The sequence below is a fragment of the Drosophila navojoa genome, chromosome 5 (assembly GCF_054131105.1).
Source record: "Drosophila navojoa isolate 15081-1374.11 chromosome 5, UAZ_NAV_1.0, whole genome shotgun sequence".
Taxonomy (NCBI): domain Eukaryota; kingdom Metazoa; phylum Arthropoda; class Insecta; order Diptera; family Drosophilidae; genus Drosophila; species Drosophila navojoa.
Window position 1 is genome coordinate 24752428 of NC_142893.1, and position 14775 is coordinate 24767202.

The following is a 14775-nucleotide window of genomic DNA, read 5'->3' on the forward strand; positions in this document are numbered from 1 at the left end:
AAGTCGACTATAACATCGATAAGACATGATACAGCAGCGCTGAAAACCGCCCCCGTGACTAAAGTTTATAAAAGAAAACGAAAACGCACCGTAGGAGTTCAGTGCCGTATCCAAAAGCAGAGCGTGCTTTAGTCGCATAGCAGCAGCAGCAGCCACCAATAAACCCGAAAGGCCAGCCACAGAAGCGAATTGCTTTAAATTAGATTTCTAATCACGTGAGTGAAAAAAAAACAATCGAGTCATGTGAGGCTTAATCGAAAAACATGATGTCAGGTAGTAACGATGCTGCTGCGACAACTTGCGAACTAAATACAAGCAAATTACATACAGAAAATTGCAAAAAAAAAAAGTCCTACCAAAAATTGGTACAATAGTATTTTCTGCCACGACACGCACACACACTCATGCAGACACGCAAATGGCAATGAATGGTCCATGTATGTATGTGTTGTAAAAGTGTGCGCGGTGAGAGAAATACAACTACATACATAAAAATTTGACTCAGTTTCAAAAGAATTTGCTTTAGAAATGGAATGTACTCTAAAGTATTGAAGATTGTGTTCGAAAACTAAGTTTGGAATAACTCATGTGACCGTGTGCATATGTGTAATTTTCCATAAAGTTTGTCATTGCCAATTGGACTTTTTTGAGCTCATTTTGTCATGCGCTCAAACGCACACACACAAATGCACATGACTTCGGCACACTAATGCAAAAGGGCTCTCAGAGACGCACTCAAAGTCTCGAGATAAAATTCAATAATTGTGAGCGAGCGGGCGAGCGTTTTTACTCTCTCGGCATGCTCACTCACAAATCGTACGTCGTCGTAGCAGCATTGTGGTTCGAAAAGTAGCGCAAGAAAATTTTTTATGTACATACATATATTGTATATGTAATAAAAATAATTTTTCAATTTTGCAAAGCAAAGCGCGCCGAAATAAAAGAAAATAAGCAAAGTGCAACAAACGAAAAGCATCAACAAAAAAACTCAATTCAAATTTTCATCTTGTAGCCCAAAACACACAACAAAAAACAAAGCAAAATGTCTTCAAGTACGAGCATCGACAATCCCATCTATGGCCCCTTCTTCGGTGTTATGGGCGCTGCATCCGCCATCATCTTCTCAGGTAAGTTTGTTCATCTACAAAATATCCTCCAAACGGCAGAACTTGTAGACAAAAGGGATACGCAGCGCTGCAGGCGTAGAAAAATCGAACATTGTATGGCGTAAACGCAAGAAGAAGAAAGAGCATCTAGTCAGCAAAAAAAGTACCTGTGTGTGTATGTACGTAGACATGTTTGTTGCTGAAGAAAGGCAGCAGGCGGTGGCGGCGGCAAGTGTACAAAAATTCAATACACTCTTAGTCGGACACATACATGCATACTTGTATAACCGCAGGCGTACATGTGTTTGTGTTGAGTTTTAGTTCGTTTGCAATGCGCGTGACTAGCGAAAAAGAGGGGAAAAGTTCCGCATTTTAGTCAGAATAGTTAGCCACATTATATTACATAAATTAAATTAAAATTTTGTATAGACGTTATGCGCATTTAATTGCTTTATTGCAAAACAAAAATGGCAGCATCGAAATTAGAAATTTTCAGCTTTTATTTTTTGAACATGCTAAAAACGGCATTACTCATACATACACAGCAAAAGCAGCCAGTGAGAGGCGTATAAATGCAAAGAGCATGAAGTGGAGAGCGAGAGAATTGCGCGCGCGCGCGCTCTTCTGCCTAGCATTCTCATTGTTCTCTCAATTATATGAGCGAGTGAAATTGAGTGCAAGAGTTACGAATTACATTTGAAGTTTGTGACGCGAAGCTTGCGACTTACCTTCTCACAAAGTCACAAGACCAACTTTTTGGTGTTGCCATACTGAAGTAGTTTTTCTTGCTACTTCTTTTCAATGAAAAGAGCGTAGCTGCAAGCATGGGGCTTCCGGAGATAAAAAACGGGTAGGCAAATGTTGATAATCAAGGGAGTGGAATGTAGAGGCTAATACGACATTTAATGCAATATTTTCATCACGGGAAATGTATTTTATGAATGAAGAACATAAAAATTACCATATAAATAGGTTAACTAACATGATTTTCAACTCATCTGATCACGATGTTCCCTGCGTAAACACATGATTAATCGCGCTGCATTGTTAGTTCTTAAAGCTCAATAGCAATCATCATAATAAAGCGTAATCACATGCCACTTCTTACCTCCTTCTTCTGCCTTATAAGCCTTTGCATGATCAATCGACTCGATGACCAGGAGGCATCACATGCCTAGGTTTCTTTTCTGTATAGCTTATCATCGAATACCATACAAGTATATTCCACCTACCTTAGCTGATAAGTAGCACGGGCTTATTTACCAATAACTTGACTGGTGATAAGATAAACGAGCCATGTTTTCTTTTCGAAAGCGAAGAAGAATAGAATTAAAGAGTAGCACGCGCCTTTTTACAAAGTAGCTCAATGCTAAATGTTTAAGATGGTTTTACAGTTATAGTTTTGTACATACAAAATTGATATTGTAACCTATTTAAAATATGTGGATAAATAAACAATGACATAATTATTATGTCATGCCTTAAATTCAGTCTTGTGATTTCCCCCTCTCTGAAAATAAAAACCACCAACAACTCAGAGTTTGCTTTGCTTTAATATTTACTTTGGTGATTAGCGTAGCGGTGCATATAAATTTCTAGATAGCGCTTAGACGTCTTTGTGACATGGCAACAATGATATCGCAACGATTATGTAATCAAAATCAACAACAGAATTCATGAGATTAAAATACAATAAAGTAGTGAAAAAATCTAATACTGTTTCAGCAAGTGAATTGCAAGCGGCTTGTATATATGTACAATGTCTGGCAACGCCATTACACGATCACAAGAAGAGAGGAAAAGAGCGAGCGAGTGAGTTTTAGCAGCACCCAAGCTGCCAGCTCGCTTTTATGATACACTGCAGTTGACTGATACAGCTCAAAAATTGTGATGGAATCTGACTCATTCGCAGTCAATATCGCACGCAATGGGCGTTGCTTTTTAAGCTTTTATCAGTGCACACTGTTATTTTTGTGCCCGATATTTCGATTTCAGAACATGCTTTACGCGCACAATGTACCCGACCCAATAAGCACACACAGTCAGACGCACACGCATATTTGCACCAACATCCACATACCTGCGCAAACTCAGTGTCAAAATAGTAGTAGATATTTTAATACGAAATATTAGTAAAGTATACATACACATGTGCGCAAGTACATGTTTTACATGTATTTTAATTATACAAAAACTTGTATGCAATGACACGTGCAAGATTTATGTTTACTGTTCAATGATTTGAAAACTAGCGAAAAAAAAAAATGAAAAAATTTCCATAGGAGAAGCTGCTTGAGTTTTGAGCGCAGTAACGACCCTGTTTTATCTGAGAGAGAGAGAGAATAAGAGAGTATAAAACGTGGCAAACTCAAAAGTTCGATAGTGTGCGTGTATGTTCTTACATACATACATATGTACATATCTGCTGCTCCATACTACAATAAATTAACTTCTAATTAATATGATCAATATACATACATATTAACTTGTATTCGCGCACATCCTGCACTGGCTATTATCTAATCAATTTAAGATGACGCACATAAAGCATTTCTCAATTTATAATCACAAATTTACACAGATAATTACAAATGTACAGTGATTATACTAAAAAGAAACACGAAATATCTCAGTGATTAATTTACTGGCAACACAATGCAGTGCGATGTTTTTCATTTCTTCACTTTTTACTTTTTCTTATTCTGGTTTGTGCATTCCAATGCCTTTTACTTACTCATTTGTCTCTCAAGAACAACAGCAGCAAAAACTGCACAGCGTCGACATCGCTCATCTCACAGAGCAAAGTTTGATAAGCGACTATTGCTGTTGTTTTTTTGCCCCGTCTCTCTCTCTGCTTCTCGTTTTATCATGGTTCTTTTGTGCGCGCACTCAACTGTGACGCTTCAATTTGTTGCTGTTGTGCTGTACACGACATACACACCTACATACATGTGTGCATGGGAGTGTGTGTATTTGGTTACACACACATGAGTATATCTTTATTCATTTCGCCTGATACTTTCAAATATTCCTCACATTTATATTTATCTTAAAATGTGCTGCTTGTTTGTTTTTGTTTGTATGCTCGCTCCTCTTGCTTTCCTCTTTGTATTGTTAACTAACGGCGCCCACGCGAATGTCTGCCATGCGTCTGTTCCATTGAGAATAGATTAAAAAAATCGAACGAGTCAATGCCACATTTAAAATTTTAATTATTATTTAATGTAAATTTGTGAATTTGAATGCAGGCCAGCCACTGAAAAAAGTTAAATGACGCGCTCTGGGAACAGTATTGTTTTGCATGTGTGCATATGTACATATACATAGTACATACATACATACATATGTGTATGACCACTCGGTAGCCTTTAAGTTTCTGACAGTCAGTGGTTAAACTAACGAGCCATGCATCGATCAGCTGTTCTTTGGGCATCGCATATCATTTATAATTGTAGAAATGAAGTCGAAAAATCAATAATCTTATAAAACATTTCAATGGATTTAATACGATAATTGTAAATGATTTGACTACAACAAATTTTGTTTATATATGTGTGTATATATATTTACATACTTAATTTGAAGTCCCCGTGACGATGACAATTCTAATTTTTAATTTAAATTTTCTTTGGATTTATGTGTTCGCTATGCCTGTTTCTGTTTCTGCTTCTGTTAGTATTGAATAGCTAAAATATATATGAAAATATGTACATAGTTCACATTAGACAAAAAGAGAAGGAAACAATAACAAGTATATTCCGGTTATTATGACGTAGATACGATAGAGAAATCGTCAGTTCGATTTGTTTAATTGTAAAATTTATTACAAACACGAAAGCTTGAAACATTTTTTTGTATTAATTTTTTATATATCCATATAGTTGTAATACTTGCACGACTTTATTCGATTAGTATGTGTTTCTGCGAGCCCTTCATTTAATTTGCACCGATAGAATATCAATTTGAGTGAAAAAGTTAATTAGCATTGAAAGTCACATGACAGTGCCAATTAACGCAGGCAGTGACTGTAGCTCTGTCGCTCGCTCACTCTCCTCTCTCTCTCTCTCTCTCTCTCTCTCTCTCTCTCTCTCTCTTTTTCGCTCAGCTGTCGCAGCGGCAAATGGCATTAACGTTAACTCTGAAACATACACACGCACACAAAGTCACACACATATATACATACATACTTATAACTTATACTGATGTGCCGTTGTTTTATATTATTTTTCGCCTACCAGCAGTTATTGTATATAACTGTATGTGTGTTTTAATTCGATTTATTGGAGCTTCACGCACACTGTTTTGAAAATGTATTTAACAAATACCATTGACCATTATCATATGAAACTGGTTTCATATTTCAATATTCAGTACATGTACTCACATACTTAAGGTATATACAGACGTATACATGTATGCACATATGTATGCACATGAATATGTATGTATATAACAATCATCAGTTATTTGGAAACTAGCAACTTTGTTCGACCTTATCAAATAAATATAAAGAGAGTAAGCTTAAACACAAATATGAGAGAAGAGAAGAGAGTGTGCGTGTGCACAATAAAAAGAATCGAAGCTAGGCGAAAAAGTCACTCAAACGACATCTCTGACTGTTGAGCAGTTATGTATGTATGTATATGTATTAGCGGACATACGTAAGCGATTTTTGTGAAGTGCGGGTCATGTGACCACAAAATGTTATGTTATTTTACAGAATTTGCTAACGCCAACATGATTTTCGGTGTGGGATCTACATGTGTGTGCGTATGCATGTATTTGAAAGCATGATCGTAATGAACGTAACGTAACGTCAGGCTTACGAGCATAAGCATATCCATTATATAGCGATTCTGATACTCCAATCAGCCAAATGCGCACTCAAGGCTTACCAATGACCTCACTTGAGCAAATTTAGTCGAAATAGACCAGGATTAATTACAGAAGTTCAGGGTTAATTGAGTGTAGTATTTAAACTTAATATAATATTTTTGTATTATTATTATATTTTGTATTATTATTATTATATCATTATTATATTCTTTATTCCCTAGCACTCGGCGCCGCTTATGGCACTGCCAAGTCTGGTACCGGTATTGCTGCCATGTCGGTGATGCGTCCTGAACTGATCATGAAATCCATCATTCCTGTGGTCATGGCGGGTATCATTGCTATTTACGGTCTGGTCGTCGCCGTCCTGATTGCCGGCCAACTCGATGTTCCCCAGAATTATAGCCTGTACAAGTAAGTATTGACCATATCTTATCCGTGGGCAAGTCACGAGCTAATCCCTCACACTCTTTCAATTGAATAGGGGCTTCATTCACCTGGGCGCTGGCCTGTCCGTCGGTTTCTCGGGCATGGCGGCCGGCTTCGCGATCGGCATTGTGGGCGATGCCGGTGTCCGTGGCACGGCACAGCAGCCTCGTCTGTTCGTCGGCATGATCCTGATTCTCATTTTCGCTGAAGTGTTGGGTCTCTACGGCTTGATTGTTGCCATTTACATGTACACGAAATAAATCAATCAATTCAACACACGCCCAACAAGTAGACAAACAGCCCAGCAATCAACAACAACAACATCCGCATCAACAACAACAAGAGCCACTAAAACAACAACTGCAAGTAAATCGTGCATCAAATAATCAAACTACCATCCAGCAATAACAACAAATTTCAACAAATTTTGGTGGCCGTTTGTATATAGCAACAAAAACAAAAAACTAAAAAATAACTGTAAATGAACAGTTGGGCGCCGCCATTGTTGTCACATAAGGATGATGATGATTATGAAGAACATCAACAACAACAACACCATTTATAATCTTGTGTTATTTGCCGTTTTTACTTTGTATACAGGCATAGATATTGATCAATTGCTGGTCCACTGTTTGGTTTAGTTTATTTTTTCCGTTCAAATCAATTTTGCAGTTAAGTTCATAAAGTTGTAATCAAATATCAAATTTGTCTCTTACTCTTTTTCTTTAATCTTTATTATTTTTTTGCGCTTCACAAATCGTGTGCTCTTTGTTATTTGTTTTTTCCATTATTATTATTAAATAATGTTTAGTGTATATGTAAAATTCGTTAACGAACTCTGTAAAGAAAAACCATAACAATTGTAAATTTGCATACAGCTGCAACAACAAATGAAACAAATTTAGCGAAAAGGGCCAAACAACAACAAAAGTTAAATTTAATAAATCACATGTCGATACCAACAACAACAACAGCAGGCAAAAAACCACTAGAAATGGTGGCAATGCTTGCACCGTTGCCACCTCGCGAGACAACTGTGTAAGCGACAACGTTGTTGTTGGCGATAGGAAAAAGACAAACAAACACTACTTGGCAATACTTCAACAACTGCAACAACAACCAACTACATACAATCATAAACACACACGCAACACCACACATGTACCACACACACACACACACACACACACGCATACAAATGTAACTAAGTCCTATGTTTATTTTTAATTATTGTTCAATTCTAAGAATAATATATTAAAAATTAATAATAATAAATTATATATATATATAATTATGATTTTTTTGTGATAAGAAAATACATAAAAAATTGTAATACAAAACAACAATTACGGTATTGATATACATAATATATACACATTATATATATGTAAACGAAAATGATAAACAATTATACATATTAACATGAGAAAGTTGTTATAAACAAAAGCAAAAGCTTTCAAGAACATTATAAAATGGTAAATGAAAGAAAAGAAAAGAAAAGGAAAACAAACGAGTTACACACACCTACACACAATTTTTCCGCTGTTATTGTATAGTAAAGAAAAATATTATATATATATATAAAATATATATTATGTATAAAATATTAACATGAAAATGTAGTAGCAAAATTATAAACAACAAAAGTCGTGCAAGCAAAAGAACTATATATAAACAAACAACCCAGAAAAAAAAAAAACACAAATACGTTACCAACAACAACGTTAAGAAAAATGCAACAAAAAAATTGTAAAATCCCAACAAATTAGAAGTTATGCTAAAAGAAACCTAAACCAACAACAAATCGATTTGTATATTAGTAAATAGCAACAACAATTTGTATATCGTTGACAACAACAACAACAACGTCAGCTGTGTGGCAGGGGGCGTGGCTGCGGTGCGTGCTGCCCCTTGGTCGCCGATGCATTCGTGATGCTGAGAAAGCGGAGGTGACCAACCCGTGCAGATCTCGCGTCGCCCAGCCACGCCCACACACCTGCCCACACTCACTCCTGCGCACAGCCCAAGAGCAACAAAAACAAACGAAAACAAATGCACAAAAAGACAAAAAAAACCGGCAAAGCGAGAAGAGCATTCAAATTTGTAAATTTCGATCTTCGAATCGCACACCACGCCCACTGCGGAAGCGCGGCGTCCGCTCCTCTGAAGTAGCAGCACCCGTGTCGTGTTCTCTTTAGGGAGTAAGGGCGTAGCCTACCTGAGAGGGCGTGCAGCTCTGGCTGCCGCGCGTCAATCTGTACTCATTGCTATTACTATTTACATTCTCCAATAACTGTACATCCACACACAACACATATATACATATACATATACGATCGGTCAGGTTTTTAGAGCAACTATTGTAACTGTGTATTCGAGAAAAACAACATCAACAACAACAGACATTGTATGAAATAAATTGTAATTTCTAATTTCCAAAAAAAAAAAAAACAAATTACTTTTTATTGGGGCAAGAAATGGGTTTGAGTGTCAAACGAAGTCCCCAATCTGTGCCTAGTCTCCAGCTGCGCAGCTCCTTAACACTGAAGTCATTCCGCTAGATCTGACTTTGAAACCTTTGAAAATGGGATATCAGGGTATAATGGTTTTGTGAAAAGTATATATATTCTTGATCAGGACGACGAGTCGATATAGCCCTGTCCGTCCGTCCGTCTGTATGAGTGCGCCGATCTCAGAAGATACAGACGCTAGAGAGCTGAAATTTTGGGTGCATACTCGTGTATACCATACGCAGCACGAGCACTAACCAGACCAGGTTAGTGGTACGAGTTTGCTTGATAATGGAAAAATTGATTTTATATTTTGGCCTCATTTGAACACTATTAGGCCTGGAAACTTTAGACTTACTGTGTATATACATATGATGAATACATTTTGTAATTTACAGATTTTGAATACGCCCCCACACTCCCTTCGCCCACAATTTGTAAAAAAAAGCATCTCAAATGCTAGAGACTTGTGCTTTGGAATGTACATAGATTTGAACATTATGATTACGTTCTGAAAGTTTCATTAAGATTGTATGTCTACAAAAGAAATTATTCAACAAATAAATTCTCACAATATTGCCAACACTGCAGTGCAGCCCAAGCGCAGTCGCTGCTTACTGCGCAGTTAGTATGTGCATGTGTATGTATGTATGTACATATGTGTGCATAAAAGAAGTGCAGAATGATTCGAATATCAGCTTTGAGGGTTCAGGGTATCTCCTAGTCGAGCAGTTTCGACTGGAGCCTTCTTACTTGTTAAACTATAGCGGAAGAATTTGGAAAGAGTGGGAAGCGCAATTACAATTAGATATTCGAAAACCCCTTCTTTTAAGATATATATTTCCATCAAATTTACTATTACTTATAAAAAAAGAACCGAATCGAAAACACAAACTGCATCAGGATCGTATCGAATCTTCTTCTCTTTGCCTTAAGGGATCTTAATTGAGATAGTAATGTTCGATTACCACCTTACCATAGTCGGCTTCAACTCATTGATCTTCCATCGTTAATCAATATTCTTCTACAAAATAATATTGATTTGTCCTCTTTGTTGATGCGTCTTAACTTTTCGGTTCCGTCCCGAACAACTAATTTAATTTACCTGTGTGCACACAGGTTTATGGGTTACGGATTATTTTATTGAATATTACCACTTATGCTATTGCTATTAACTTACCTTAGGGAAATCACTCTCAGTGCCCAGGCATAAGCACTGGTATACAGTTCGTTGACAATGTTGCGTAGTGATTTCTCAATCCTATCCTACGAGCCATTTGATCTCTTCTTTTACTCCCTTTTAAATTATTTCTTACTCATTGTTCTTTCCACTATTCTTGCAATATTTGTAATACTTCCTTTTTGTTTGCTAATTTTTACCTTAGAATTAATATAATTGTTAAACTATATTTAAGCTCGTTTAATATTTTTTTAAGTTTTTATTTTAACAATTCATTTTCATAGTTTCAATAGTATCGCTGACCATACTTGGCTATTAATTGGGGGAATTACTGGCCAAGTATGCTTATAAAATACCCCTATCGGGTTGGTGATACTATTGATACTATTAAATAAAATTAAAAATAAATACAAAATGTTATAAAGGAATATAAAATATCAAGTGAAGAAAGAAGAGCTAACCCACTTTACATTACTTTTATATACCTCAGTATTATTGCATCAAATAACTTGATTTAATCGTAATTTAGCTATTTCGCCATTCGATTGCGAGACAATTTAGCTGAAGTAATGGCATCACTGTTGCTTAACATGAATTACAACTGTGACCCAACAGTTGTTGCTTAATTCTGTTAGTCAGCCAGGGCTTAACATTTTAGTTCATCTGTCCCATCAAGTAGTTATGCAAAGCGGTCTGTTAACTTAACAGTGTGACGTCACGTAATCGGAAATAGCAGAGCGTGTTGCTAAGCACCATTTCACCATTTAAAGTAAAGAAACTTAACTTGTCTATAGTAGTAACTACGTGATATTATTTTCATAATAAGTAAATATTTAGAATCTGTGTGCTTGAAAGATGATGAGAAGCTCTGTTAACTTCTACCCTAAATTTCAAAGGTGATTCAGGCGAACAATCTCTTTAGACTTTTTTTTTCCTCTGATAATTTATTCACTATCCATATTGGGCATACTATTGCTGCTGCTGAGCTATAGAACTATCTAATTAGTATTTGACTCTAAAGAATATAGCAAAGCAGGCTTCAGAGGCTGATGTGCTCATATTGGGAAAACTAATATAATAATAATAATTAAAAATATATATATATATATCACAGATCTAAAACTTACCTTCAATAATGAAATGCTTGTTACCGTTAAATAAAAACACTCCTTTTGGATTTCGTTTTCAGTATTTTCTTGCCTTTATACATATATATTTGTTCTGCTCTTTTCTCAGCGTTTACATGGTTTCCCTTTACTGTTTACTGTCGGTTCCAATTGTATAAACTAAGTTTCGTGTATATGTAGAGTTAATACAATATATATAGGATATATATAATTTTTTTATGTATATATCTATATAATCTTGATGTATAAAATGTTCTTTTGATTACATTAGTCGGAACTGAATGTGGAATCAAAATACGTGTTTCTTTTTTTTTTTTTTTATTTTTTATCTGCTTGGCGAGCTCTAAAATTATTCATAAGTTCGGAAAACACGACGCAGAAATTTTCCAATTGCTTTGCTAATTCCTAATGGATTCGTATTGAGTTTAAGTAATGCTCGATTTTAAATTTATTAAAGCGGTTTGCATTAATTGTAATTCAATATTTAATATAGTTGTATTCCTTGTATATCTTCGTAAACTATTTACAAAACGAACTGGCGTTAAGAAGGCTAAGGCTATTTGGATTTCGACAGATTCTGGAAGATCTTGAACCGAAGTTCCGATGAAATGATATATGGGCAATCGAAAAATAGTTGAGGAAATCGAAGAAATTGTAGAAGGGCAGCTTAGGTATGCAAAGGAATTGCGCTTACGTAATATTAGCAAAATATTCCATTCTTTAACCTAGATGTTTACGTTTAAGTTTATTTGTTTTAAACTTTATTTCTCTTTTTTTCTTTTCGTTTTATTCTGTTTTGTGTTGTTTGTTGTTGTTGCTTTGTATACTTTCCCTTGTTCGGCTGAATTTGACGACAGCTAACCATATATTAAATATAGTGTCTATCCTTAAGGTTCTTTAGAAAACTTGTCTCGAAAAATTCCTATTTACTTTGTATTTTTTCTTTTTTCTTTTTTGCAAAAATCTGAGGTAGTTTTATATATATATATATCTGATTCTATACATACATATATATATATACCTATATATGCTCTCTTCATTTTGAATTTTCTCTCATATTTGTTTTGTTTTTGTGGTTTCTCTGTTGTCGTGGTACAAAATATCGAAGAATCTTATGTTAGGCAATCCCAAAAATATCTGTTTGAACTCCGAACCTACATAGGCGATTGTTAAAAGTTATTGCTTTCATTTGTATATAAATCCCCATATACCTATATATATATATATACATATATATATAGAGAGAGAGATAGAAATATATATACATAGCTATATAGCCTATATCATTTACAAAATGCAACTCTTGCCTCATTCTCATTTAAAACTGATCAAAAATAACTAGAAATTAGAAAGTATTCTAATACCATAAGTGTAATGCGTTAACCACGCGATATATCTACATATGTATATCGATCGATATATATATATGTATATATATATATTGCGTATGAGATATAGTACATATGTGTGTGTGTGTTTTTTTTATAGTTCTTGTATACAATTCTTAATTCGTAGGCTTAAGTACTCGATTTAGGGGCAGGGACTCTAGCTAACCAAGCATTACTAAGTCTTGAGTATAGGCTACAGTACGCACACCGATCTAGATATAGATGTTATATATATTGTTAATATATATATATATATATATATTAATTATACTTTATTGGGAGTTTATGCTTTATTATTGTTATTGCAACATACGAAAAAGCTTTGTGCGAAATCAGATTTACGAAATCCTCTCGGTATATATGTATATATCTGTAAATTTACTTTATTTATAGATTTATCAGTCGATCTTAAACTGTTCTTTTGTTGTTGTATTCATTTCGCTTTGGCAGTGTTGAGTACTTCATAGGGTATTCCTCGCATTAACCTTATATATTTTAAATGATTTATTGTTAAGGCGAACTCTGCTCGAACCTGACCTCTGACCTTTGATCTTAGACCTTGAACCCTAGACAAGTGACTGTTGGCATATTAGATAAATGATAAGAAATAAATAAATAAAAATTGCAAATTAAACAAAAAAGTGAACACAATAAATGTTTTTATTGTTTGTTGTTTTTCTTTTCTAAATTATGTTTGTTTAAGTGTAATTAATTATTTTTTAAATATTTACATACGAGTTTCCTAATCAAAATTTGGACTACATTCATTTGTTTAAGATATTTTTCTTGTTTGCTTTTCATCTTTGCTCTGGCTGCTTGCTAAAAAAACCTAAAAATCTGTTTTTGCATTGCTGTTCGAATTGAGTAATTTGTTTAATTAATTACATAGTTTTAGAATAAATTTTGTTTTGTTTTTCTAGCGGTAAATGCTTCAAGTCTTATTCTTGTTTGTTGTTTGTGCGTATTCTCTCTACTTTTGGAAGTATTTTCGAATACTACGAAACGATCAAGCTAACGAATACAAAATAGAACGAAACGAAAACTAAACACGTCTAGGCCTAGAGTACATTAAATTATAATGAATATGATAATGGGAGAAACAAGTCTTGTCTGCGGCGGTGTTAAACTCTTCTTCTTCTTCTTCTTCTTTTCCTACTTTGCTCCTTCGCTCGGGCAGTTCACAATTTACATAAAGTAGTTACAAATTAAAAATAAACACTAATTAAGTTTACGCCTAATGTATAATTATTATTTATGCTTGTCTTTAGCAAAACAAAAATAAAATAATCAAAAACTATATAATTTGTTCACGCGTTTTTATGTGTCACGTGTTTTATGATATTGAAGCGATTTTTATATACAATTGATGTGGTTCGGCATTATTATCGACGAACTGCGAGCACGATCTGCTCCCTCTCTTTTTCTATATATATATGTTCGCATATAGCTATATTCAAGAGTTATCTTATAGTGTGCATGTGTGTGTGGGGGTGTATGAAGTTTTTGGGTTTTGTTGCTGTGTGGGTGGCCTTAGATAAGAATGAAACTAAAATCTACTTGTCACTGTTTACTCGTTTGTCCTTTGGGGGCACATTTGTTGTTGTGGAGGGGGGTGGGGGTGGTTTAATTACTTAGCGAATACTCTCTAGATGGGCACCAGCGCATCAGTCGGCACTATTTTCGGCGCTGCCTTGGGCGGCTTGCGCGGATGCTTGCAGCGCTGTTGCATTTGCAGTTTGGCTATGCTGAGCACGTGCTGGTAGCTGGAGACGGTGCCGCTGCTGGAGCTGATTGTGCCCGATACACCGTCGTCCTCGTCCTCGTCCTCTTCCTCGTCCTCGTCGTCGTCATCATCTTCATCTTCCTCTTCGTCTTCTTCGTCCTCATCGTTCTCTCCGTCTCCTTCGTCCTCCTCGCTGTCCGCACAGTCGCTGCCGCTTGCCTCCTCCTGCTGCTCCTCCTCCATCCGTTGCTGCTGCTGCTGCTGGCGCACCTCGCTCACGGTGTAATCATCGGCAAAGAGCTGCGCGTCGTAGCGCAGTCTGTAGGCGGTGCTCAGCAGGCTGTCGATGCGCGTCTTCTCCGCCGGACGCATGTGCTTAATCTGCAGCACCTTCGAGTGCTGCCGCGTTCCGTTCGGGCACTCGGGCATCCACTCATCCGAGATGCTGCATCAAGATACATATCATTAGTTATTCGATT

General features: G+C 35.8%; 2 protein-coding genes across 6 annotated transcripts in view; one reads left to right on the forward strand and one right to left on the reverse strand.

Annotated features, from left to right (window-relative positions):
• The first annotated feature begins 40 nt into the window (after window positions 1-40).
• Window positions 41-8073, forward strand: Vha16-1 (Vacuolar H[+] ATPase 16kD subunit 1). Its single transcript, XM_018105016.3, has 4 exons — window positions 41-215; window positions 1013-1127; window positions 6164-6353; window positions 6424-8073. Exons 2-4 carry the CDS (start codon window positions 1043-1045, stop codon window positions 6626-6628), a joined length of 480 nt encoding a protein of 159 aa, XP_017960505.1. The 5' UTR covers window positions 41-215; window positions 1013-1042; the 3' UTR covers window positions 6629-8073.
• Window positions 8074-11971: 3898 nt separating this feature from the next.
• The window catches only part of jing (AE binding protein 2 jing), a 212147-nt gene continuing 209343 nt past the window's right edge, over window positions 11972-14775 (reverse strand). For all 5 annotated transcript variants that reach the window (XM_089261438.1, XM_089261437.1, XM_089261441.1 and 2 more), the window contains one exon: window positions 11972-14741. In XM_089261438.1, the coding sequence (XP_089117564.1) occupies window positions 14219-14741 (523 nt within the window). In that variant the 3' untranslated portion in view covers window positions 11972-14218. The remainder of the gene's footprint in view (window positions 14742-14775) is intronic.

What these genes read in the sequence shown, in the direction of transcription:
- Vha16-1 (XM_018105016.3), top strand. Translation starts at nt 1,043, where the DNA reads ATGTCTTCAAGTACGAGCATCGACAATCCCATCTATGGCCCCTTCTTC. An exon ending in ATCCGCCATCATCTTCTCAG is followed by an intron (nt 1,128 to 6,163) that starts GTAAGTTTGTTC and finishes TTTATTCCCTAG; the next exon opens with CACTCGGCGCCGCTTATGGC. An exon ending in CAGAATTATAGCCTGTACAA is followed by an intron (nt 6,354 to 6,423) that starts GTAAGTATTGAC and finishes TCAATTGAATAG; the next exon opens with GGGCTTCATTCACCTGGGCG.